The 26,223-nt window shown below is 45.3% G+C and overlaps 1 protein-coding gene across 22 annotated transcripts in view; it reads left to right on the top strand.

Moving 5' to 3' along the window:
- The window catches only part of SGPP2 (sphingosine-1-phosphate phosphatase 2), a 138,829-nt gene that overhangs the window by 40,267 nt on the left and 72,339 nt on the right, over positions 1 to 26,223 (top strand). For all 22 annotated transcript variants that reach the window (XR_009564537.1, XR_009564530.1, XR_009564531.1 and 19 more), the window contains exon 2: positions 9,566 to 9,724. Coding sequence is in view for 1 of the 22 variants with exons in the window: in XM_030836988.2 (XP_030692848.1) it covers positions 9,566 to 9,724 (159 nt within the window). In the remaining 21 variants the exon portion in view is untranslated. The remainder of the gene's footprint in view (positions 1 to 9,565; positions 9,725 to 26,223) is intronic.

The following is a 26,223-nucleotide window of genomic DNA, read 5'->3' as shown; positions in this document are numbered from 1 at the left end:
AGTTTAGAATTGCAAAAACCATTGATATTAATGGAATACTCTCCTGTGAGTTTTTATCTTAAAAATAAAGCAAATTGCTCCCTCTATCTTAGCAAAGAACATAATGGCAGATGCTCCTGCCTGCAGAGCCAGAGAACCTTGTTTCCACGCCAGGATTCTGATGGTGGTGCAAGAGCCCTTTTTAGGGAAATGAGGTTTCTTTTTCTGTACCGTGATGGTCTGAGAGGTTAGGAATCCTTCTCAAGCTTCATGACTCCTTAACTAATTTTGGACTTGTCATCCAGGAATTTATGCAGACCCTACCCGGATGAAGGCAGGGAGCCTGGGATGGCTTCTTTCTTTTGGCGGCGTCAGTTGGTTGTTTGATCCGCTGCTAATTCATCGGGACGCCTCTTCCTCGTGGCCTTCCCGTTAGTACTTTCTGTGGTTGAGGGGTGTGCTTGGGCTCAGTTCCTGCATGCGGACCACTGTGGGATCCTCCGTAGAATTCACTAACTGTTCCCTTCTGGTTTGTCACCAGCATTTTTACTTGTTGCTTTTTTAAAAAATTTATTTTATTTTTTTAACATCTTTATTGGAGTATAATTGCTTTACAATGGTGTGTTAGTTTCTGCTTTACAATACCTGTTGCTTTGATCACATTATCTTACTCTCTTAAAACTCCCGTTGGGGCTTCCTCTAACACTGAGAATTAAACTTGAGAGCCTTCCTTTTGGGTTTAAAAACGCTTCACTGGGGTGTCCTTGTTCCTTGCTACTCAAAGTACGGTCCATGGGGGGGCAATCTGGCAGCATATGCATCACCTGGGAGCCCATTAGCAATTAAGACCCTGTCGCAGGTGAACTGCATCAAAATCTGCATTTTTAACAAGATCCAGGTGAGTTGCATGTGTGTTATAATTGAGAAGTGCTTTATGGGAAACCCTCACTGCCAGCATCGTCATTCACAGCCAAGAGCTAGGTCTTTGTGAGACGTTTCTCCGCCAGGCTTTGACCAGAACGCCTTGCACACACCAGCAACAACCTCTGATTTAATCTTCCCAGCGTCCTCATGTGGTATGTACTGTTATTATTCCCATTTGCAGAAGGGGAATCTGAAGCCCCAGGAGGTCAAGTCATTGGTGTGAGATTATTCAGGTAGTGAGTGTTGGAACAGCCTGGATTTAATCCGAGACACTTTGCGTCCAGAGTTTGTGGACACAGTTTGTCCACCAGCTCTGCAGCCTCCCCTCTTCCTGGGCTCTTTTCTCCAGGCCACTTTACTCTGGACCCACTTGCCTCTTATCGGTCTGTAAAACTTCTCTAAAGCAAAGCCACGGTGAATGAAATGCTGCTGTTTGGTGTGATCTATAAAAGCTTTGACCTAAAGTTATTTTTAAGTAAGACTGTGCTGTGCCCTGTATAGATTTGATCTCTCTCAGCCACAGAGAATGAGCTCCTTCTACTGATTCCAATTAACATGGCTGCTGGGAGCCTTAGCTACTACCCTCCCCGATGTGAATTCCTTCCGGCTGTGTTGAGATAGAGTGGTATCTCCAACTTGACCTTTGGAAGAATACTTGCATTTACAGTTCTAATCTAAAAAAAATGGAGATAAGTAACTTGACCTTGCAGTGACATTGGTCCAGAGTTTATCGAGTCCTTTAAAGACCTCAAAGTCAGAATGCCTATAGCCTGTGTTCTCAAGGCCAAGGGTTAGTTACAGAAAGGTCGTATGTGAGGTGGAGTACAGATGAAGGTCAGTGGTTTCCAAACTGATTACGGAACTGCTCTGAGGGGATATTCCAGAGAAAAGCTTGGGGGTTGGGATGGGGGTGTGCCTGGCCTGAAATAGGGGTTCTCTGGGACCCTCCTCACTTTCGACCAATTGGTTTCAAACTTTTTATGTAATAGGTCCTGTGGTAACATTCTGTTTAATGGGCCTTTCCCTACTTAAATTTTCTTTTTGTATATTAAAAGCCAACTGAACTAATCCTACTCCATCATTTGCAGCTGAGGCCGCTGAGGTTCAGAAAGGCGAATTGACTTCCCCAAGGTCACACATTGTTTTGGGTAAAAGCTATTTCTTTTTTTTTTTTTTTTTTTGGCGGTACGCGGGCCTCTCACCACCGTGGCCTCTCCCATTGTGGAGGACAGGCTCCGGACGCGCAGGCTCAGCGGCCATGGCACACGGGCCCAGCCGCTTTGCGGCATGTGGAATCTTCCCGGACCGGGGCACGAACTCATGTCCCGTGCATCAGCAGGCGGACTCCCAACCGCTGCGCCACCAGAGAAGCCCTCTTTTTTTTTCTTTTATTTTTTCGACTGCATTGGGTCTTCGTTGCTGTGTGCAGGCCTTCTGTAGTTGTGGTGAGCGGGGGTTACACTTCGTTGAGGTGCGCAGGCATCTCATTGTGGTGGCTTCTCTTGTTGCGGAGCACTGGCTCTAGGTGCGTGGGCTTCAGTAGTTGTGGCTCGTGGGCTGTAGAGCTCAGGCTCAGTAGTTGTGGTGCACAGGGCTTAGTTGCTCCGTGGTATGTGGAATCTTCTTGGACCAGGGCTCGAACCCGTGTCCCCTGCATTGGCAGGTGGATTCTTAACCACTGGACCACCAGGGAAGCCTGGCTTTTTTTTTTTAACATCTTTATTGGATTGCTTTACAATGGTGTGTAAGTTTCTGCTTTATAACATAGTGAATCAGCTATATATATACATGTAGCCCTATATCTCATCCCTCTTGTGTCTCCCTCCCACCCTCCCTATCCCACCCCTCTAGGTGGTCACAAAGCACCGAGCTGATCTCCCTGTGCTATGAGGCTGGGAAGCCCGGCTTTTAAGTTTAGCACTGCTAGTTAATGATATTTCTCCACTAAGTTTCAGAAACTAAAAAACAAAAGAATTAAAGCAGGGCTTCTTCCCATGGGTTCTGAGCCAAAATTTGTTTCAGTCCTGCCAGAGTTCAAAAAATCATACTCTTATTTGAAACCTTCCAGGACTTACTATTGCTCCCAGCCTAGATCCCAGCTGCTGCTCTTCACTCCATCTCCTCTCTCTTTTCCACCTGTGTCCCAGCACACAGGCCTGTTTCCTACTTTGGGGCCTTTTGCTCAGTGGTCTCTCTGACCCCAGGCCCCAAAGGAACCAGCTTATCTCCCCATCCAGGGCTTAGCTCAAAGGGCCCCTCCTTGGAGAGCACCTCCCCAGCACATACATATCATTTGGTATCACTTGCTCCTGCTTTAATTTCATCCTCGTGTTTCTTGCTAAATGAAATGCTCTTGCTTATTGTCAGTCTTCCATCACTGAAGTGTAAGCAGTGAATGAATGGTCTGTGTTGGCATGGCCTATCTCCAGAAAAGGTTTGCCACTTTCAAGTTTTTAAAAAATGTTGGTACATAGGGCTTCCCTCGTGGCGCAGTTGTTGACAGTCCGCCTGCCGATGCAGGGGACCAGGGTTCGTGCCCCGGTCCGGGAAGATCCCACATGCCGCGGAGCGGCTGGGCCCGTGAGCCTATGGCCGCTGAGCCTGCGCGTCCGGAGCCTGTGCTCCGCAACAGGAGAGGCCACAACAGTGAGAGGCCCGCGTACCGCACACACACACACACACACAAACAAAAAAAACAGTTTAGAATTGCAAAAACCATTGATATTAATGGAATACTCTCCTGTGAGTTTTTATCTTAAAAATAAAGCAAATTGCTCCCTCTATCTTAGCAAAGAACATAATGGCAGATGCTCCTGCCTGCAGAGCCAGAGAACCTTGTTTCCACGCCAGGATTCTGATGGTGGTGCAAGAGCCCTTTTTAGGGAAATGAGGTTTCTTTTTCTGTACCGTGATGGTCTGAGAGGTTAGGAATGCTTCTCAAGCTTCATGACTCCTTAACTAATTTTGGACTTGTCATCCAGGAATTTATGCAGACCCTACCCGGATGAAGGCAGGGAGCCTGGGATGGCTTCTTTCTTTCTGCGTCGTCAGTTGGTTGTTTGATCCGCTGCTATTTCATCGGGGCGCCTCTTCCTCGTGGCCTTCCCATTAGTATCTTTTGTGGTTGAGGGGTGTGCCTGGGCTCAGTTCCTGCATGTGGACCACTGTGGGATCCTCCGTAGAATTCACTAACTGTTCCCTTCTGGTTTGTCACCAGCATTTTTACCTGTTGCTTTGATCACATTATCTTACTCTGTTAAAACTCCCGTTGGGGCTTCCTCTAACACAGAATTAAACCTGAGAACCTTCCTTTTGGGTTTAAAAACCCTTCACTGGGGTGTCCTTGTTCCTTGCTACTCAAAGTATGGTCCATGGGGGGGCAATCTGGCAGCATATGCATCACCTGGGAGCCCATTAGAACTTACGACCCTGTCGCAGGTGAACTGCATCAAAATCTGCATTTTTAACAAGATCCAGGTGAGTTGCATGTGTGTTATAATTGAGAAGTGCTTTATGGGAAACCCTCACTGCCAGCATCGTCACTCATAGCTAAGAGCTAGGTCTTTGTGAGACGTTTCTCCGCCAGGCTTTGACCTGAACGCCTTGCACACACCAGCAACAACCTCTGATTTAATCTTCCCAGCGTCCTCATGTGGTATGTACTGTTATTATTCCCATTTGCAGAAGGGGAATCTGAAGCCCCAGGAGGTCAAGTCATTGGTGTGAGATTATTCAGGTAGTGAGTGTTGGAACAGCCTGGATTTAATCCGAGACACTTTGCGTCCAGAGTTTGTGGACACAAAGTTTGTCCACCAGCTCTGCAGCCTCCCCTCTTCCTGGGCTCTTTTCTCCAGGCCACTTTACTCTGGACCCACTTGCCTCTTATCGGTCTGTAAAACTTCTCTGAAGCAAAGCCACGGTGAATGAAATGCTGCTGTTTGGTGTGATCTATAAAAGCCTTGAGTCCTAAAGGTTAAGTAAGACTGTGCTGTACCCTGTATAGATTTGATCTCTCTCAGCCACAGAGAATGAGCTCCTTCTACTGATTCCAATTAACATGGCTGCTGGGAGCCTTAGCTACTACCCTCCCCGATGTGAATTCCTTCCGGCTGTGTTGAGATAGAGTGGTATCTCCAACTTGACCTTTGGAAGAATACTTGCATTTACAGTTCTAATCTAAAAAAAATGGAGATAAGTAACTTGACCTTGCAGTGACATTGGTCCAGAGTTTATCGAGTCCTTTAAAGACCTCAAAGTCAGAATGCCTATAGCCTGTGTTCTCAAGGCCAAGGGTTAGTTACAGAAAGGTGGTATGTGAGGTCGAGTACAGATGAAGGTCAGTGGTTTCCAAACTGATTACGGAACTGCTCTGAGGGGATATTCCAGAGAAAAGCTTGGGGGTTGGGATGGGGGTGTGCCTGGCCTGAAATAGGGGTTCCCTGGGACCCTCCTCACTTTCCACCAATTGGTTTCAAACTTTTTAGTACTAGGTCCTGTGGTAACATTCTGTTTAATGGGCCTTTCCCTACTTAAATTTTCTTTTTGTATATTAAAAGCCAACTGAACTAATCCTACTCCATCATTTGCAGCTGAGGCCGCTGAGGTTCAGAAAGGCGAATTGACTTCCCCAAGGTCACACATTGTTTTGGCTAAAAGCTATTTCTTTTTTTTTTTTTTTTTTTTTGGCGGTACGCGGACCTCTCACCACCGTGGCCTCTCCCGTTGCGGAGGACAGGCTCCGGACGCGCAGGCTCAGCGGCCATGGCACACGGGCCCAGCCGCTTTGCGGCATGTGGAATCTTCCGGTACCGGGGCACGAACTCGTGTCCCCTGCATTGGCAGGCGGACTCCCAACCACTGCGCCACCAGGGAAGCCTTCTTTTTTTTTTTCTTTTCATAAATTTAATTTTTCGACTGCGTTGGGTCTTCGTTGCTGTGCGTGGGCTTTCTCTAGTTGTGGTGAGCGGGGGTTACACTTCGTTGAGGTGCGCAGGCTTTTCATTGTGGTGGCTTCTCTTGTTGCGGAGCACTGGCTCTAGGTGCGTGGGCTTCAGTAGTTGTGGCTCGTGGGCTGTAGAGCGCAGGCTCAGTAGTTGTGGTGCACAGGGATTAGTTGCTCCGCGGCATGTGGGATTTTCCCAGGCCAGGGCTCAAACCCGCGTCCCTTGCATTGGCAGGTGGATTCTTAACCACTGCGCCACCAGGGAAGTCCTAAAAGCTATTTCTTGTACTCCTCCTCTGACAGCTCGAAAGCTGGGTCAGCTACCAAGTGTGCTAGGCATTGGTGTCTTTTCTGTCTGGGTCTGCCCTTATTCCAGCCAGTGGTGCTGACCTGGCCATATTTCCTTTGCATTTAGGACTCCTCTGTGTGCACTTGGAAAACTAAACACTGTTCAGGTGTTTCGGGGCAGACCTAAGTCAAGGCGTCATACATTCTCAGCGTTCTTTGTCTTCATCTTGCCGTAAATCTGTACTGCTCCCTTTCGGTCATGACTTAGTTATGCATTGAAGGCAGCCTTGCAGAGAACAGGGAATACTCTTGTATCTGCACAATAGAGCAGCTGTTCTCCCACCCAAACCTTAAGTTACCGAAAACCCCATTTTAGGAGAATGTGCATTTGAGAAATTTGTGACCAAAAGGGAAAGATGGCATTGGGAGACTGAGATCATATTTTTTATCCCCACCTCAAAACCATTTTCCTTTTTCACTTTCAAGAAAAGAAACCAGGAAATCAAACAGACAAATGAGAATATCAGTGACATTTTGCAGTTAGTAATAATGGCTATCTGGGTAATTTCCATCTTATCATCCCTTGTTTACCAGAAATTTCTTTGGCTTTGAGGCAGGTGATTGGTATACTAAGAGGTATTTTATTTCTAAAAGTAGCGCCTCTCCACTCACCTGAATGCTTTTCCTGATCTTTTGTCTAAAAATTAGCTGCTAATCACTGACTCCTGAGTCTGTGCTGCAGAAACACGGCTCCACTGCCTGGGATGTCAGCTCCTTGGGCACGACCAGTTCTACAGAATGTATTGATGTTTTTGTTCCGGGATTTGGTTTCCCGTCTCTGTTTTATCTCCTCTTCTCTCTGCCATTCACTTTACCTGCCATTTCTATTTCTAACCCCGGTTTCTTTTCCCTCTAACTGTTCCCGATGCGACCAACACATACCCTGAAACTGAAATTCTTATTTACAAAGATACATTGAAGCGATACCCACTGAGATTTCCCACAAGGGGAACTTAGATTATTGTCCTGAAAAGACAAGTACTTAACTACTTTATTTACAGTACATATAATTCTGAAGAATTTGGAAGAAAATATTGGCTCTCAACCTATTTAATTACATATACAGAGATGTTATCTAAAAGCTCCTTTGGCTGCCCTATACACGTTGATATTTTTAACTTCACCTTTGCTTTTTGTTTCTAAAGAAGATTTAGAGAATATTTAGCTCTCTACTCAAAAAAAAAGAGCGTTCCTAAAAATTAAAAAAAGAGAGTTCCTAAGAGAATGTAAAAGGCATGCCTAAAGATATTAGTAATATGTAACACAAAAGCAGTTTGCTGTCATCCATGCCAGTTTTTTCGATTATTTACTAGGATGAAAATATTGAACTTGGTCTCAGTTAAGTTTCTAGGGTAGAGAATGGTTGTTGCTGAATATTTATAATGTCATATAACACTTGGGTACCATGAAATGACACGAGGGAGGGGTTTGACCCTTGTCAAAGTTTGGCAAAAGTTTTCCTCATAAAGCTTAAAAGCAGGACAGATTACCAAGTGTACCTGACAGCTGGTGCCTTAAAATAACTAATTTTTACGTAAAAAAGGTCGCTTCACAGGATTTGCCCCAAGGTCGAGCCTGTTGGATGTATGTTTATCAAACAGAATCTGCAGAGATTAGTCCTCGCATTAGATAATGAGACACAGGGAGAAGGAGGGAGGGAGGAGTTTGTCATTTATTCATTCAGTCCCTTGACCTTGTTTTGCACATTTAACCATAGGATCTCGGCAGAGAGGTAGAACTATACCCTTCCTTGTTTAATTCATTTTGTGCATTATTGTCTTTCCACTTGACGATGGATCCGTTCTTTCTCCTTTGAATTCACTTAGAAGTAACGTTCATCCCGGTAGAGAGATGAACTTCTGGCTTACGTTGTATGCTCACTCTGACTAGCATCTTCCTCCCAGGTAGTGCCATGCACTGCTCGGCTTGAGGCTGAATTTTTGAACTTAACCGTGACTGGTTTACACGAATCCAGATATGCCTCTGGAGCCGAGGGCAGTGTCGACACAAGTCTTTTTCTTTTTTCCTTCCTGCCTACTACCAGGATAACAGGATGGAGAAGGATGATAGAAAATGGGAGTGCATTTTTAGCAGGCCCGTGCCCACTTGCTGTGTTTCTTGCACTATCACTGTAGTGGGCCGACTTGACGAATCCCATTTAAAAGGTAAATTACAAACATTTAACTGCAAGCGATTTTTCTAAAGCCTTCATGTTAGTTAATCTCTTGTTGCTGCAACAAATTACCACGAACTTAGTGGCTTAAAACAACACGTGTTTATTCTGTGCATGCAAAATATATGGTCAGAAGTCCAAAATGGTTCTCATCTGGCTGAAATCAAGGTACCAGCAGAGCTGTGTTCCTTCTGGAGCCTCAAGGAGAGGATCCTTTTCCTCACTTTTTCCGGCTTCTAGAGGCGCGGGCATCCCTTGACTCATGGCTCCTTCATCTTCAAATCACTTTCTGCCTCTTGACTCTTCCACCTCCTTCTATTAGTTAAAGATCTTTGTGATTCCATTGAAGCCACCTACATAACCCAGGGTAACCCCTCAATCTCGAAATCATTAATCACATCTGCAGAGCCCCTTTGGCCGTGTAAGGTAACATCTTCGCAGATTCTAAGGATTAGGAGGTAGACATCTTTGGGGACATCCTCCTGCCTACCACACTCATAGACCCACACAGTGTGTTAGCAGAGTTCACCTCCCGTGAGTTTCTAGCCCTCTGTGGACACAGGAGAAAGGTTTGGGGTTTTTTGTGTGTCTTTCCCTGATATTTCTGTCTTGGGTGTTACTAATTTAATTTTATGAAGAATTAACATCTGTGTTTGTGTAGGCACCTGGGGATTGATAGATGTTCAGTAACACTGTAGGCTGCTAGTACTGATACTGTAATTACACAAGGGGAGAGGAGGTAGCACCTTGGCAATTGAAACCCTGTGAATCGTAGGTAGAGGGGTTTTTTGTTTTGTTTTTGTTTGGGGGTTTTGGGGGCCACATCTTGGGGCACGTGGGATCTTAGTTCCCCCGACTAGGGATGGAACCAACACCCCGTGCAGTAGAAGCAAGGAGTCTTTGGACGGCCAAGGAAGTCCCTAGGTAGAGGTTCTTATTTTTTTAATTTATTTTTACGTATTTATTTATTTATTTGGCTTCGCTGGGTCTTAGTTGCGGCATGGGGGACTGTTTCATTTGCAGCATGCATGCGGGATCTAGTTCCCTGACTAGGAATCAAACCCAGGTCCCCCTGCATTGAGAGCATGGAGTCTTAACCACTGGACCACCAGGGAAGTCCTTAGATAGAGGTTTTTAAAACTTGCCTTATAGTGACCTGTTCAATGAACTCACAGAGTCTTCTAACTTTTGTCTTTCAGGCTTATGTACAGAAGTACATTGTGAAGAATTATTTCTACTATTACCTATTCAGATTTTCAGCCGCTTTGGGACAAGAAGTGTTCTACATCACATTCCTTCCGTTCACTCACTGGAATATTGATCCTTATTTGTCCAGAAGACTGACCATAATATGGGTTGTAAGTATTATTATTACTTATGAACCAGTATTCTACAACAACTACCTGCTTTGGGATTCAAGTACTCTGCATATATGCTCTTTATTAAAAATCACTTAGAGTTGAATTTTTACCTGGTTTACTTTGGGAAAATGGAAGGAAAGATTTAAAAGCTATGCATGAATAAGACTATGAGAGAGGAAGAGATGATGTGCAGGAAAAGGACCTTTCGGAGAATCCATGAAGGGACATAAAATGCTTCCTCCCAAGAAACCCCATTTAGTAAAATTTGATCAGAAACAAAATAGGAGCTGTTGACTAATAATTCCTAGTGGTATTAAGTGTAACTACCCCGTGTCTATTGGATACACAGAAGCATGTAAGGCAGGGCAACTTCTCTGAGGAAGCTTGTTGTATCATGCGGGCAGCTGGCGTACACACGAAAGCCCAATGATAATTCTGGGTGGAGAGGTGGAGCCCCTTCTGATGTTTTGTTTGGGACCCTATCGTTGAACTTTGTTCAGGATCAAATAAGTTCTGATTTTTATTTATTTTTTGTGCCGCATCGGGTCTTAGTTGTGGCACGTGGGGTCTTTGTTGAGGCATGCAGGCTTCTCTCTAGTTGTGACGTGCAGGTTTTCTCTTCTCTGGTTGTGGTGCGCAGGTTCCAGGGCAGGTGAGCTCCGTAGTTTGCGGCATGCAGGCTCTCTAGTTGAGGCGCGAGAGCTTAGTAGTTGTGGTGTGTGGGCTTAGTTGCCCAGTGGCGTGTGGGATCTTAATTCCCCGCCCAGGGATCGAACCCACGTCCCCTGCATTGTAAGGTGGATTCTTTACCACTGGACCACCAGAGAAGTCCCTGGTTTTTTTTTTTTAAACTGGGGGAGATGGTGGTTATTTGCAAGGCAGCAAGGCCTGCTGCCAGCATCTGGACCCTGGGATCAGGTAGGCCTGGGTTCAAGTGCAGCTCAGCCACTGTGCTTGTCCGTGTGCCCTTGTCCTGAGCCTGTAAGATGGTGTTAATGCACATCTCCCAGAATCATCATGAAGACATATAGGGTATGGCCTGGTGCATGTAAGGACTCTGCAAGTGTCCATAAGCGTGCTAACACGTGGTGATGCGTCCAAGAAGGCAAAAGAGTCTTAAAGATCAACCAATTCTTAGGTCAAAGATGGTTTAGCCGGGAGAGGGGGCTTCAGGGACAAGGTTGCCAGCACGGCTGTTTCCCTGACTCAAGATTCTGCTCTGAAAACAGCTTCAGAAGTGCCTGGTCAAGAAATATTTTAGATTCCACATATAAGTGATATCATATGATATGTGTCTTTCTCATTCTGACTGACTTCAACTTAGTATGATAATCTCCAGCTGCATCAATGTTGCTGCAAATGGCGTTATTTCATTCTTTTTCATGGCTGAGTGGTATTCCATTGTATATATGTACCACATCTTCTTTATGCATGAACCTCTCTACGAAACAGAAACAGACTGGCAGACATAGAGAACGGACTTGTGATTGCCAGTGTGGAGGGCAGGGAGCAGAGGGAAGGACTGGGAATTTGGAATTAACAGATATAAACTAGTATATACAGGATGGATAAACAGCAAGGTCCTACTGTATAGTACAGGGAACTGTATTCAACATCCTGTGAGAAACCATAATGGAAAAGAATATGAAAAAGAATATGTGTATAACTGCATCACTTTGCTCGACAGTAGAAATTCTAACACAACATTGTAAATCAACTCTACTTCAGTTAAAAAAAAAAGTGCCTGTCATATCTAAAGAAGCTGGGGTTCTCGGGCTGCTCTGCTCTTAGAAGCCGTGGCTGCACCCCTGGTGCTTTTATTTTTCTCATTTGTAGAACAAGTGAGAGGGGCCTTGATCAGGAGACATAAGTGCAGATACCTTAAAAGGCAGGGCAGAGGAATAAAGCAGTGAAGTGCTGGGTGGGGCACCTGGGGCATTGGGAGTGGCTACCCCTTACCTCCACCTGTGTCTGAGAGAGGAAAGACAGGCTGATGTGGTCAGATCTCTTTTTCATGTGAAATCTTTAAATGTAGGGCTTACATTTTTAAAAGCTCTATATGCCAATTGAACAAAGAATCCTTGAAGTCTAAACTTCCGAGGCTTGGTTTGAAGCCTCTGGCCTTGAAGAACAGCTAAGGTCCCTCGGGCTTATGGTTAAGATTATTTGGCCCCGAATTCTTCCTATTTGCTCCTTTTCTCTCTCAAACTACACGCCACTTTTTCCTTTCTCCATCCCTGTCTCCCTTCCAGCCCTCTTCTGAAATCTAGCTTCTGTCTAAAAGTGTGATCCAACGAGACTCTGCAAAAGCATAGGCATCTTGCAAAAGATGAGCATTAGAGCAGTTGTTCCTCTCCCTCTGGAAGCGGCTTCCATTCCTGCAGAGTGGTGATGTCCACGGGAGGAGCTGGGGGAGGAGAGACAGGGAGCGGGGTGCAATCCTTCTGTTCTTAGGACGTGAAAATGCACCCAAGACCCGTGGTGCTTGAGCTGCTTTTCCTGTCATTTATTTTCTGAGATACCAAAATATATATATATATATATCTCCAACTTTTACGGTTGTCAAGTGGGGCAAATGATGCAAAATACTTCTAGTAACCTGGGAATATCTTATACTGTGTACAGTCAGCTCAAGGCCAATTATCTTGCCCACTGAGGGTGGAAAACTTTTCCTGAGGGGCCGGGAAGATCTTTAGACCTGATGGGAGGCAGTGGTTAGGGGACTCAGATTGTCATTATGGGCTGTTATTTTTCGCTTTGGAGTCCTCATTTCAAAGGGCTCAAAAGATTTTCCATTTGAGGTAGAATTACCAGTCTTTTGTCAGAGAGTGGACAAATAAAGTCTTTACCTGAGAGAGGAAAGAGCAACCTTTGACTATGCAGTTTGTCCTGAGCTTTGGCGATGTGCTATTTGCTTTCAGAAATGGGTGCATGGCCAGGTCCAAAAGGCCCCCATGCAGAGAGGTATGTAATTCGTATCAGTGAAGCAGTGTGTGCATTCCTGGCAGTTCCGGTGGAGGGAATAGTGGCTGGTCCAAGAGGGGGATGGAGGGAGGGAAGGAAGAAGGGGCAGAGGGAGAGAGATAGAGGCTGGGGTGGGTGGGGGAGGGTTCAGAGGTGGGAAGGTGTTTGCTTTATGCTCTGCTGCGGAGATAGATAATAATGAGAGAGGCTTGGTTTGGCTCCAGTGTTGAAAGTGGGTGGAGGGAAGGAAAATTCCTGATGGTGTTGGCAGTTGGGAGGGAAGGAGGGGTGGAGACGGGTGAGATTCTTTTGGGCAATCAGCTTCCTGCTGAGGCAGCCTGTCTCCTGTAAGGGATATCCCTAAATTAGTGGCTGCCTCTTTAAGGGGTGAGGGTGAAGAAATGTTAATTATATAAGGGGCAGAATTTGAAGTCCCCTAGCTTTAAACATCTTTTCTCACCCAAAATCCTTTGGAAGGCAGCTGTGCCCAAGAGTGCCAAACCTCTTGACAAATTTCCTATTAATTCGACAATTGTCATTGGATGAAGTCTCAACAGGTTTTATTGCTTTTAAAAATAATTTTTTATATTAGGGGTGACTCACACTGTCTGAAGTAGCTTAGCAGAATTTATGGTTATATTAACTGTTTTCTCATCACAATCATAATTGTTCCTCTTGTCTGTTGCACCTCCCATTGCTTTTGTTGGCATCTGTGTTCATTGATCTTCGTAACAATGGGTTGGTATCATTTTATAGATTGGGATAGTAATACTTCAGATAATAATGAGCCATATTATATGTTGAGGACTTACTGTACATGCCACTCAGTGCAATAACGCTTTACATAGTTCACCTAATTTAATCCTGCCAGCAGTCCTGAGAAGTGATTATTGCCAGTTTTACAGATTAGGAAACTGACATGTAGAGGGGATCACTTTGGATTAAGTGGGTTTGATCCTGTCCCCTAAGGCCTCTTGTGCTAGAGAGGGCCGCCACTCAGCTTCAAGCGTTAAAATGACTTGCCCAAGGTTCTCTTCCATTGCATATTTGCTATGATTGTATTTCAGGTTTGCCTGTATGGCATTCATTAACTCTATCTACTACTTAAGTGTCTTCTATAGGCCCTTCTTGACAAGTCAAAGGTATCTTATCCCAGAAAAGTTAGATAAGCTTTTTTTAATTAGCTGAAAAACATCAATGAGGTATTTTCTTCTGTCACTTATCAAGGTTTTTAACCTGTCATTGGATTCAATAGAATCTTCGACCTTGGGACAGAAAAGGCCATGAATGGTTATTCATTAGATGCTCATGAAGAGATGTTACAGATAGTGCTTCACAGGGCGTCACTGCCCAACGGAGTGATTATCTGATCTCCTGGCTTCCACTGTGGTGTGGTGACAGCCCCACCAAAAAAGAAAATAGTACTGCTTGTGTCTTAAAAAGGTTAGAGGCAATTTCATTGAAACTGCATCGTGTTTAGCTTTGTAACAGGCAAAATCTCACTTTTTGCTAAATAAAGTTATTCTCCATTTTGTAAAATAATGCAAATATCGATACCACAACTGGTCCATGGGAGGCTCATCGTCTCTATTCTTACGATACTTACATCCTGCCTCTTTTCACAGATCTTGCATGGCATTCAAGATGAGATGCAAGAAAAAATGGGAAATGTAGGTAAAATCAAAATTAGGGGGAATACAGATAGAATAAGAGATGAATGCCTAAAGTTGAGCCATGAATTTGTCTTTCAACTTTGTCTTGACTAATTTAAAATGAAATGACATTATTCGCTAGGGAAGAATAGGCTTATTCCTAAGAGAGGAAACCTCCTGACACATAGTACTGATAGAATCATTAAGGATAGTGATGCGTGTTGCTAAATTGTATTCCTAGGAATGCTGTTTGCTATCAGTACCCCCGATCAGCTGTGTGAGAGTACTCCTTTTGACTCTTCCTCATAACCTTTGTGTGTTCTCATTTTTTGAATCATTGCTGATTAAACCGATGAAAAATGGTACCTCCATTAATTTTCATATATTTTTAGTGAAAATGAAAATATTTTTCAGACTTTCATCAGCCATTTGTGTTAACTCTTGTGAATTGTCAGTCTGTCTTTTGAGTATATTTTTAAAGGGCTTTAAGGTTTTAATTGCTTTTCAGCAGTTGTTAACGTAAAATATTCAACTATTGATCTTCCATGTCTCAGAGGCCATGTGCCTTTACATATAAGATTTTTAGAAATTTAAGATTTTGAGAAATGGTATGTAAGTTTATGGTATCAGCAATAGTGACCTAAGAAAATCCCTTAAAATTGAATCTCAGTGCTTTTATTTTGGGTGTTCACTTTAGTTTTAGGCGCAGACCTCACCACTCCTTGTTGCCCTACCTTTTGTGACCTCCCTGGCCCCTTTAATTTGAATTTGGGACTCCCATCTTCAGGCACTTAATCTTTGGCCTGCAGTTTCCCTGGCCACAAAATAGCTTACTCAGGAGCAACCAGCCCTTAGAAAACCTGATTTTTTTTTTTTTTTTTTTGTGGTACGCGGGCCTCTCACTGTTGTGGTCTCTCCGTTGCGGAGCACAGGCTCCGGACGCGCAGGCTCAGCGGCCATGGCTCACGGGCCCAGCCGCTCCGCGGCATGTGGGATCTTCCCGGACCGGGGCACGAACCCGTGTCCCTGGATCGGCAGGCGGACTCTCAACCACTGCGCCACCAGGGAAGCCCAGAAAACCTGATTCTTGCTGCCTAAACTCCAGGAAGGTTTCAATTTGTCTTGGAGTTTTTCCTTGTCTTTTTTCCCCATTTGTAAACACTTCTTTTACCTAACACCGAAGGATACATTCTCCACCATTCTAACCCATCTGTGGTTATTTTTAAGTAATGGTCATCCTATGCAAACTTCTTGAGTGTTGAAGATCTGGTTGTTTCTGAGAGTTTCTGGGCAGGGTTAATCTCTCTTCTGATAATTCGTGGGGTTTGTTTGTTTGTTTTTTTAAAGTCCCCTCAATCCATTTTAATGTATGGCTTTTGATGATCTCCTTGAATGGAAGCAAGGAGTGTTCATGTCAGGGGAGGGGGGCTGCTTCTACCTCTATCAGCAGCTTTGAGGTTTGGTCAGAGGTTCCTGATCCTGAAATACGATGAAAGGAACATGAGGCTGATGTTTATAGGGTGTTTTTTTGGTTTCCACTCAAACTAGCTCAGGAAAGGGGGATTTGCTGTAAGGTGACAAGGAATCCCATAGGAGCCAGAACCTCACAGGAGCTGATGCCACCGAACAGCTAGGTTTCTGCTACAATTGAGCACTTGCTCCAGGATCTGCTTCTTTACCTCCTGTTGCCAGCTGGTAACTTCCTGTCTTTTAGTTCAGAGTTCCAAGACAGTCTGACCCAGCTCACTGTGTAGCACAACTCCATCCATCTCGGGGTCAGTGCATATGTTGACTGTATTTCGTCCAAGCAGCCGTGTTGGGGGCGGCGATAGACAACTGGGGCACAGAGCCATGGGCCAGGTTGAAACATCAAGAGACTTGGACTATAATCGTAGCAGTGAAACCTTGCTCAAGCCACTTCATGATTCTGGCCTGCAGCATCCCTAGCTTCAAAATGAAAGGACCCAGCTAGAGAATCTTTGGAGGCATATAACATGGTCATGACTCTTCTTTATATGTTCGCTGTGTGACACTTAAGAGATCCATCCATGGCATGGAGTAAGAAGGAAAAGAGTAAATGCTGGGCAGGATAACATTAAAAAAAAAGGCCTGTTATCGCTTTTGCAGACCAAATGCTAATGCGGTTTTACACGTTTTGTGCTGGGAACCCCTCAATATTAGACAGTACATTAGAAATGCATATCAAATCCACTGCTAAATATTTGTTAGGTAGTCTGCTGTTTTGTGTTCAACACGATCAAAGGAACGCTTTAAAAGGAAATGCTGAATTGCTTGGTGACTGTAGATTGCATTTTTATGTACACTCAAAATCCCGGCGATAAGGAAGTCATAACAGCAGAAGATTCCTCTTGGCAGGTCCTTCCGTTCCTACTCTTGCAAGTCAAATTAACTTGTGTTGGAGAGCTTGAGTTTAAATGATGGATTTTACATCTCTCACGTTCTGGTTATTGAAAGCTAGCTAGCTGATATCTACATTATAAAGTGGAACTCAAATTTATATTTAAATTGTGCCTGTGATCTAGTGTCTAACTGCAGCAGAGTCTAGGGTATTTTATAAACAGTTCCATAAATCGGTTAAGAGGTAGCTTTATGATTAACATGTCTAAATGCAGTGGTGTCTCTTTGGATGTGGGCAGGCTGCCATCTGGCTGTGTCACAGGGGAGTCTCTGAGACTGGGTAAGAGAGGAGTGCAAAACAGCCTGCCCCATCCCTGTAATTCACAACCCTTAGACAGGGGTCAATTTTAGTGCCAAAAGATGACTTTTAATGTGATTATCTCCTAATCCTCTGTTTAAACCACTACCACCATTCACTTCAAAAGATTGCCCTGCTTGTTAAGTTGGTTCTTGCTCGAGATTAATGAGTCTTGAGAAGTATTCAACAATGGTCAGATTGTAACCCTCACTAACTTGAACTGAATGAAATGGAATTAGGTGTCAGAGATCCTGCCCAGTTCCTCTGAAGTAGAACCTTGTCATTTAGCCTTAGTTAAATATTAAGTAAATGTCTCTAGGGTGTTTGTTATGCAAACTGTATTGATTTGGTTTTAAAACACAACAAGGAAATGTTTTGCGTTTAGTGTAGCTTTTAAAAAAACAACCACCTTGAAAACTGGACTCAACAGATTTGATCTCTGATTATCACCATCATTACCTGAAAAATGATCTGCCCCTCCCCCCGTTTTTGATGATGACTGGAGAATGTGCCCACAATTTTCCCTAACTCTTCTGCCACCCCACCCTCACTACTGTCCCGATTTTCAACCCCCTAAGACTTGCAATGCTGGTTTTGGGTTTGGTTTGGATTGAGCAGAATTGTAATCCTCCCACATAGAGACCAGCGCCCCTGACTCTCACCCCTGAGCATCACTTCTAAATGCTTCACTTAATTTATCTCAGGATGTGTGATTACTTTCAAGCTTAGCTAGGTGTGAGATTGTTTGAGACACCAGGAGCCTGGAGGCAGGATATCTTTAGGATGAAATTAGTTTGAATCTGCGAAGACAATGCAAACAAAAAAAATTAATCATTTCATACAGAGTTTGGATATGCAGTTAGTCTTTCTCCTCTCCCTTTGGTTTTATCGTAGCTTTTAATGTCTTATCAAGAAAAACAAATAGTCTTTGCCAAGTTATATCCAGACCAGAAACCAAGGCACATCCGGCAGGGCAGAGCCTCAGTTCACTTTCTGAACTCAGCTGGAGTCCAGGACCAGGCCTGAGGCTGCCTCCCCAACTGCCTGCAGGCGACTCAGTCTCTAGGGTCTTTACAAAGCACCCTTCTGGACTGGACCTTGTCCCAGATTCTCTCCCATTCATTTGTAAAACAAAGGGAAGGAAAAATGAGCTAATCAATAGGCCACAGGGGCCTTTCTTTCAGAGGAAATTTTCAAATAAAATCTTAACAGTGCTCTGTTTTTTTAACCAATCAATTCCATTTGCAAAGCTGCATTCTTTCTTTTTTTGTTGGTTTTTTTTTTTTTTTTTTTTTTTGCGATACGAGGGCCTCTCACTGCCATGGCCTCTCCCGTTGCGGAGCACAGGCTCCGGACGCGCAGGCCCAGCGGCCGTGGCCCACGGGCCCAGCCGCTCTGCGGCATGTGGGATCTTCCCGGACCGGGGCACGAACCCGCGTCCCCTGCATCGGCAGGCGGACTCTCAACCACTGCGCCACCAGGGAAGCCCCTTTTTTAAAATAATTAATTAATTAATTAATTTTGGGCTGTGTTGGGTCTTCGTTGCTGCGCTCAGGCTTTCTCTAGTTGCGGTGAGCAGGGGCTACTCTTCATTGCGGTGCATGGGCTTCTCATTGCAGTGGCTTCTCTTGTTGTATAGCATGGGCTCTAGAAGTGCAGACTTCAGTAGTTGTGGCACATGGGCTCAGTAGTTGTGGCTCTCGGGCTCTAGAGAACGGGCTCAGTAGTTGTGGTGCACAGGCTTAGTTGCTCCGTGGCATGTGGGATCTTCCCAGACCAGGGCTCAAACCCATGTCCCCTGCGTTGGCAGGTGGATTCCTAACCACCGCGCTACCAGGTAAGTCCCAAAGCTGCATTCTTGAATGGGTGTGATTCTCACAGCAGCTGCCTTCTGAGCCTTCTCTACCTGCCAGATGCTTTACATACAAGAACCCCATTTCACAGGTGAGAACACTAAAACCTAAAGAGTAGTTAAGTGATTTACCCAAAGGGACACATCTAGTAAGCAGAATAGGTACATCTGTCTCCCAACCCCATCCATTCCTTTCCAGTGCACCATCTTGCCTCAAATGGCTAAATTCTTTTTCCCCCAACCCAGTTACTCAAGATAATAATTGGATTGGGCCTATTTGGTTGGAAAAGCTCCATATATCATCACAGCCTCGTTAGCAAGTGCCCTATATGTGCAGCAGACTCATGTCATAGGTTCCCCAGGCATTTGTCCTGCAGTTCTCTGCTGTAGTCCCTTGCGTCGCCCCTCGCTTGTCAGACTGTGTGTCCCAGACTCTTTTCCCTCCCCAGACGGCCAGGGCATTACAGGGACCTGGGAGAGGAGAAGGGCTTTGGTAACTTTGTTGGGGGCAGCGAGTAGGGAAAGGCCTGATGAGGCTGCCTGCTGACCCTGCAGGCTTGTTGGGCCGAGGCCCACGTTCCACTTCCTTATCCAGTTCTGCAAAGAGCAGAAAGGAGGAAAAGGAGTGGAAAAGGAGGAGTAGGGAAAAGATGGGCCTTTGTCCCACGAGGAGGTGGGGATCTGCGCTATGGGGACAATCCTTCCCTGAGGAACCTCTGGTGGAGGGGGTGGAGCCTTGCACCCCTCAGCAGCTCTCCTATAGGATTAGGAAGTGGCCCCTATGCTGAGAAGGGGAAGGAAAGGTTTTCCCCAGCTAAGTGCTCTACCAATTTATAGCTGGAGAGGCCATACTGTATTTTGGCCTCTGGAATTTTCTGGAAGCTAGAGAGGTAGTAGACAAACCCAGTCTTGTTAACCTCATGGCGGTCACCTCTCTTCTTCCCTCTCCTTTCACCAGGGCAGCCCTGGGGCTTCCCTAGGGGCACCCCCTGCAGCCCCTTCTCCCCAGTGCAGACTACAGCCTTGACCTCCATTCCTTTCCTTCCAGGCCCAGCTGCCACCAGGCGCCAGTCAGCCCTGTTGCACCAGTGGCCTCAGTGGGCCTGGTGGCTGGGAGGCTTTGTGTTTGCTTGGGGGGAGCTGGGCCTCAGCCATCTGAGGGTTAATCTGGGAAACTGAGGCTGACCTCTGCCCTCTGACCTCGGGTGCCGTCTCACTTTAGCCTCTTGCCTCTTGCAGCAGGCCTGGTGGTGCCCGAGGCCCAGCCCCAGTGCTCTCCTCGCTGGGCTGAGTCCAACTCGTGTGACCTCACGTCCCCTGTGAGACGGAGTGAACATATCATTTTCAAGGAGCCACAGTCTAACTGCTTATGAACAAATAACACTGTAAAGGTCCTAAACGTGAGCAGAGCCTCTGCGCCAGCCTGCGGCTCTCTGTGCAGCCAGCCGTAGTCATCTTACTGAGTTCAGCTGGGTGCTGGACTGGGGGCCGTGGACCCTGTAAACATTATGGCGTGAGGCATAGGCACTATTATTGTCATTTTAAAGGTGAGGAAGCAACGTGGAAAGCCAGCCAGGTTGGTGCAGCCAGTAGGGAGCAGACTCGGGATCTGAGCCCGTGACTGTCTGACGCCAGAATCCTGGTTATGAACCGCTGCCCTCAGTAACCATTTTCCTTAATGGCGTTAAATATAGTCGAGCTTTTTGGGTATTAAACATGCCCAATTAATTTTATTTTTCATTTTACAAGTAGTGAACTGTGTTAATAAATTGAGAAAAGAGAAAGTTCCCTAAATCCTACCACATTTATTGATTTGAGGGTGATTCCCCTTTTCCATCAATTTGCCTGCCTGTCTGTCTATGCACTGTTTGATCACAGGACACAGTTTATATGATACTTTGTGATAAATGGTTTGATAGAACATTAAACATGACTTGGGGTTCATGGTGCATACCTAAGAAAAAGGGGAATGAAACAGGGGTGACTCACGAATCTTTTAACCTAAAAGAAATCATTGAATCAAAGGATAGTTTCGTTACCTTATGAATTAGAAGATTGGGATTCTAATCCAAGTGAGAATTGTTCTACCTCTATTTTACATAGTATATGTTTTAGTGAAATAGAGGGAGACGCCTTGTAGTTGGGGGAGATGGCCAAGCTGGGATGGGCTCATAACTGCTGGCTGATACAGGTGGGTAATCAGTTAGTCCAGAGTTACTTAATAATTAGCCAAGTGGGACTTCCCTGGTGACACAGTGGTTGAGAATCCGCCTGCCAATGCAGAGGACACGGGTTCGATCCCTAGTCTGAGAAGGTCCCACATGCCACAGAGCAACTAAGCCCGTACATCACAGCTACTGAGCCCGTGTGCCACAACTGCTGAAGCCCGCGCGCCTAGAGCCCGCGCTCTGCAACAAGAGAAGCCACCGCATTGAGAAGCCCACGCACTGCAATGAAGAGTAGCCCCCGCTCACCGCAACTAGAGAAAGCCCACAAGCAGCAACGAAGACTCAACGCAGTCAAAAATAATTAATTAAAAAAAAAGATAGGGCTTCCCTGGTGGCGCAGTGGTTGAGAGTCCGCCTGCCGATGCAAGGGATACGGGTTCGTGCCCCGGTCCGGGAAGATCCCACATGCCACGGAGCGGCTGGGCCCGTGAGCCATGGCCGCTGAGCCTGCGCGTCCAGAGCCTGTGCTCCGCAACGGGAGAGGCCACAACAGTGAGCGGCCCGCGTACCGCAAAAAAAAAAAAAAAAAAAAAAGATAAATGTCACTTGGCTGATTTTTCTTTTATCTCTGGCCTCAGTTTGACCATCTCTGAAATGTGGAGTTGAACAAAATGACCTCTTTTATTTTGAAAGTTTTATGATTATATAAATATTGATGGTAATGTGTTTTTTACGATATTCTGTCTTTTTAATCATATGCTCCGGCTTCAACAATGCATCTGGCCCTATACAGTTTCCCCCACGTGACCTCCACACACCGTGGGTTGGCTCCTACCAGTTTTCTTGGGGTCCCCATGAGAAACACTAGTTAGTGATTCTCTGAAAAAAGTCTTGAGACCCTTCGTTGGGCCCACCTGATCTGAATCGCTAGAAATCACTTGACCCTGCAAATGCACGCCAAGGGAGGGAGGGTTTGATGAGGGTTAAGGGCTGCAAACATTAAGGGTGAGCGTGTGCGTGCGTGTGTGTGTGTGTGTGTGTGCGTAACAGGGAAGAGCCAAATCTGACTACATATCGGATTTGTTTCTTTTACTTTAGCGTTTGCTTCCTGTCGCTTTTGTTCACTAAAAGGATACTGTCTATACATAATGGCCTGCCTTGGGGAACCCTGCCCCTCCGCCTGAATGTTAAACCAAAGTGCCTTTGTTCAGGGAAACATCCGGACCCTGTCCACCTGTGGATGGCTGCAAGGAAGAAATTAACACACCCCCTCCCCGAGGCTGGCCATTCCAGGGGATATTTGCAAAACTTATGGCCTTTTTACTTCGCTTCTTCATCTCCTCCGCCTCTCTGTGCTATAAAAGAAACTGGCATCCAAACCCTGATAAGACGGTTATTTTGAGCCTTTAGTCTGCCATCTTCTCGGTCTGCAGACTTTCCGAATAAAGTCGTCTTCCCTGCCTCAACACCTCGTTTCTGATTCATTGGCCTGTCGTGCGGTGAGCAGAGCGAGCTTGGACCCGGTAACGTGTGTGTACACGTAAAAATCCATTGTTTGCATTGCATATGCTCCAATTTAACTAGAAAAAGATGTTATGTTTTTATTCCTCTTAAAATTAAATTTCTTCTGGCATTTACAGGCACTGAAATCAGAAGGGAAAAAAATGTTTCGATTTGAAAATGTTTTTCAAATACGTAGCAATTCGACTCTAAGGGTTGGGACACGGGTTTTCCAGAAACTCGAACTTGGAAATTAGCAACTGAGAAGCAGTAAGCTGGCTTCCTTTTAAACTAACACTGATCAGCAAATAAAGGCTAAATGAGGGAAATAAGAGAGCTGATTTCTTTATTAGGCCATAATAGAAGGTTTAGTCAAAGGAGAAAATGAAACTCTGGTTTTAATACTAACTCTGCAATCCATGGCACACCTGTAAAGAGGCTGCCACTGGACAGGAGCCCTTCCCAGCCTGACCATGCCCCAACGAGGGCTTCTTTTTTGTTGTTGTTTTTGTTTTGTTTTTGCGGTACGCGGGCCTCTCACTGTTGTGGCCCCTCCCGTTGCGGCTCCGGACGCGCAGGCTCAGCGGCCATTTCTCACGGGCCCAGCCGCTCCGCGGCATGTGGGATCTTCCCGGACCGGGGCACGAACCCATGTCCCCTGCATCAACAGGAGGACTCCCAACCACTGTGCCACCAGGGAAGCCCCGAGGGCTTCTTAAACCTGGGTTATGTGAAATAATAGTTGAGGAGTTTTCAGCATTTGTCTACATAATTGGGGAAAATATTTAGCCAGAAAGAATGGATACAGGGCGATGGACTGAACTGCTCTCCAGCTTTCTTTAGCCAACAAAGACCACAATGGGGCTGTTTTATGAGAATTCATTTAAAAAAAAAAAAAAAAAAGGTTCAGGGGCTCATTCACTTGGGTGAGCGTTCCAAACAAGCTCTTTGAGGCTTTAACCCACTGGGGGCTGGATCCAGAAATTTAAACCTGCATTTGTACTGTAGAAAGCTTTTCAAATGTGTAAGACTGGGTTTTATGCTTTAAAAAAAAAAAAAAAGTCTACTAATCTACAAAGAATGCTAGACTATTTCCCCCACAGGGCAATCAAAAGGGTGTGTCTTTCACATGAAAAGGATTAAATCATTATAACTTTGTCAAGAGCCTGAGTTTCAGAAAACCAGGTGCCTGTCTTTATTTAAAACATCTCAGATGCCTAAAAGGATGTTTAAGCGTGTGTTAATCTGTTATCTAGCTCTGTTATGGATGTTAATTTTGTATAACCTTATATACATTCATGAGGAATATATTTTAAGGAAAATTTATAACAGGTGTGAAACCACCTAGAGCCTTTTTAGTGTGTTATCTTTAAGATTAAAATATAAAGAGCCGGGCTTCCCTGGTGGCGCAATGGTTGGTAGTCCGCCTACCGATACAGGGGACGCAGGTTCGTGCCCCGGTCCAGGAAGATCCCACATGCCGAGCCTGTGCTCCGCAACGGGAGAGGCCACAACAGTGAGAGGCCCGCCTACCACACACACACAAAAAAATATATATATAAAGAGCCATGCATAGGATGTGCTTGGTAAGTGGAACAGAGTTTTTGTGGTGGAAGTTCTAGAAAACTCAAGGTGAAGGGACACCTGAATCAAACCTAGACAATGTTAAATACTCCTTTGTGGTCACCTGGACATTTTTCATCCTTTGCAACCTGAAATTCTGAGACTGTATATTTAAACACTGGACATTGATCCAAGCAAGAAGACAAGCATAGTAATTTTTTTAAAAAAATAATTTTATTTATTTATTTGTTTATTTATTGGCTGTGTTGGGTCTTCGTTGCTGTGCGCGGGCTCTCTCCAGTTGCAGTGAGCGGGGGCCACTCCTTGCCGCGGTGCAACGGCCTCTCACCGCAGTGGCCTCTCCCATTGCGGAGCACGGGCTCTAGGCACATGGGCTTCAAGTAGTTGTGGCTCGCGGGCTCCAGAGCTCGAGCTCAGCAGTTGTGGCGCATGGGCCCAGCCGCTCCGCGGCATGTGGGATCTTCCCGGGCCAGGGCTCGAACCCGCGTCCACTGCATTGGCAGGCAGACTCCCAACCGCTGCACCACCAGGGAAACCCCAAGCATAGTAATCTTTTGAAGGTGTCTCCTAAAACATCTTCTGAATCTTGTATTTTTACGGATTCAAACTCAGGTCTTCACTTGTAGTTTTTTGTTTGGTGGTCTTATAACCCCGAGCCTAATTCATTAGTTATCACCAGTAATGTAATATCCCATCCCTAAACTATTTACTTCTAGCTGATGCCGAAAGTGCGGCTTCTGTGCACCGGTGCCGAATCGAATCTCGGAGACAAAGTTTTGGGTGAAGTAGAAAAGAATTGCTTTGCCAGGCAAAGGGAGACACGTGGGTTCATGCCCCAGAAAACTGTGTGTCCCAACCTGGAAGGCTTTGGTGAGGATTCTTATAGCAGTGGTTCAATGGTGGGGTTGCTGAGAATTAGGGTGTGTGCAGGGCATGCACTCCTTTAGCTGGCCTCAGGTCATGGAGGCTGAACAGAAAGGCTCCCATGCCCAGGAGCCCCACAGGGTCCTGCTTGGTTCCATAGGTGCACCATAGCCAAGTCTGATGTGAAAACGTGCTTGTCTCTTAAAATGATGAGGTGATAATGAGGGTGCATTTGGTCTCGCACCAGCGCTCCGTCTCCACTGTAAGAACAGCTGGACGTAACTCTGTAGAAGTAGGTTCTGTAGCGTATCTGTATCTAAAATGTGATGTCAGGAGCATGTAGATAAGAAAGAAGTTCCACGAGTCAGTCATTGTTTCTAAAAATAAGGTTTTTAAAAAACATACAACTCCACAGAGGGCAGAGCACTTCCAAACATTTTTATCTCAATCCAACATCATTTTTGTAAGCTATTAATATCTACATTTACATAAGATGAAACTAAGGATGGGATATTAATATTACCCACCTCATTCTCACTCCAGCCCTCTTCTTACTTCATCATCCTGTGTCAAGCCTCAAGTAAAGGTTCTCTTTGAAGCAAATGAAGAATCTTTGAAAAGGGCCTAATAGGCTAGACAGTGGGTGGTAGATTTAGAGAGAATATTGGTGGGTGGGAAAATGCACCCCTCATGAAAGTTCAAAGGAAAACAATTGTACAGCTAGCATCATAAGATATGTTGCATAAAGCTGAGCAGGATTTAAAGACATTTAAACATTCAGGAAAGACTGGACCACTTTGGGGGGCGGGGGGTGGTTCTTTTAATTTTAAAGGAAAGTTTGCTCCTTTTCACTCAGTGCTGGAAGTCTTGGCTTTACCTCGTGTCAGCTTCTCAGGAAGCCCCTGACAGCTCTCACTCAGCTGGCCCTTGTCGACTGAAAAAAAAAAAATACACAATGTGAGGGTTGTGAGTTAAGTTATATTTGGGGCAAAATGAGGACTGTAGCCCGGGAGACAGCATTTCAGACAGCTCTGAGAAATTGCTCTGAAGAGGTGGGAGGTGGGGAGGTCAGTATATACATGTGATTTGGGTGAAGGGGGAGTGCATGCAATCAGGCACATATTTTTTGCAGAAGTTTACTGGTAGTCACAAGGCGCAGACGTCACCATGAAGGATTTTAGTGCTTTTCTAGATCC

This window comes from Globicephala melas, chromosome 7 (assembly GCF_963455315.2).
Source record: "Globicephala melas chromosome 7, mGloMel1.2, whole genome shotgun sequence".
Classification (NCBI taxonomy): domain Eukaryota; kingdom Metazoa; phylum Chordata; class Mammalia; order Artiodactyla; family Delphinidae; genus Globicephala; species Globicephala melas.
This window is presented reverse-complemented; position numbering and strand designations above follow the sequence as displayed.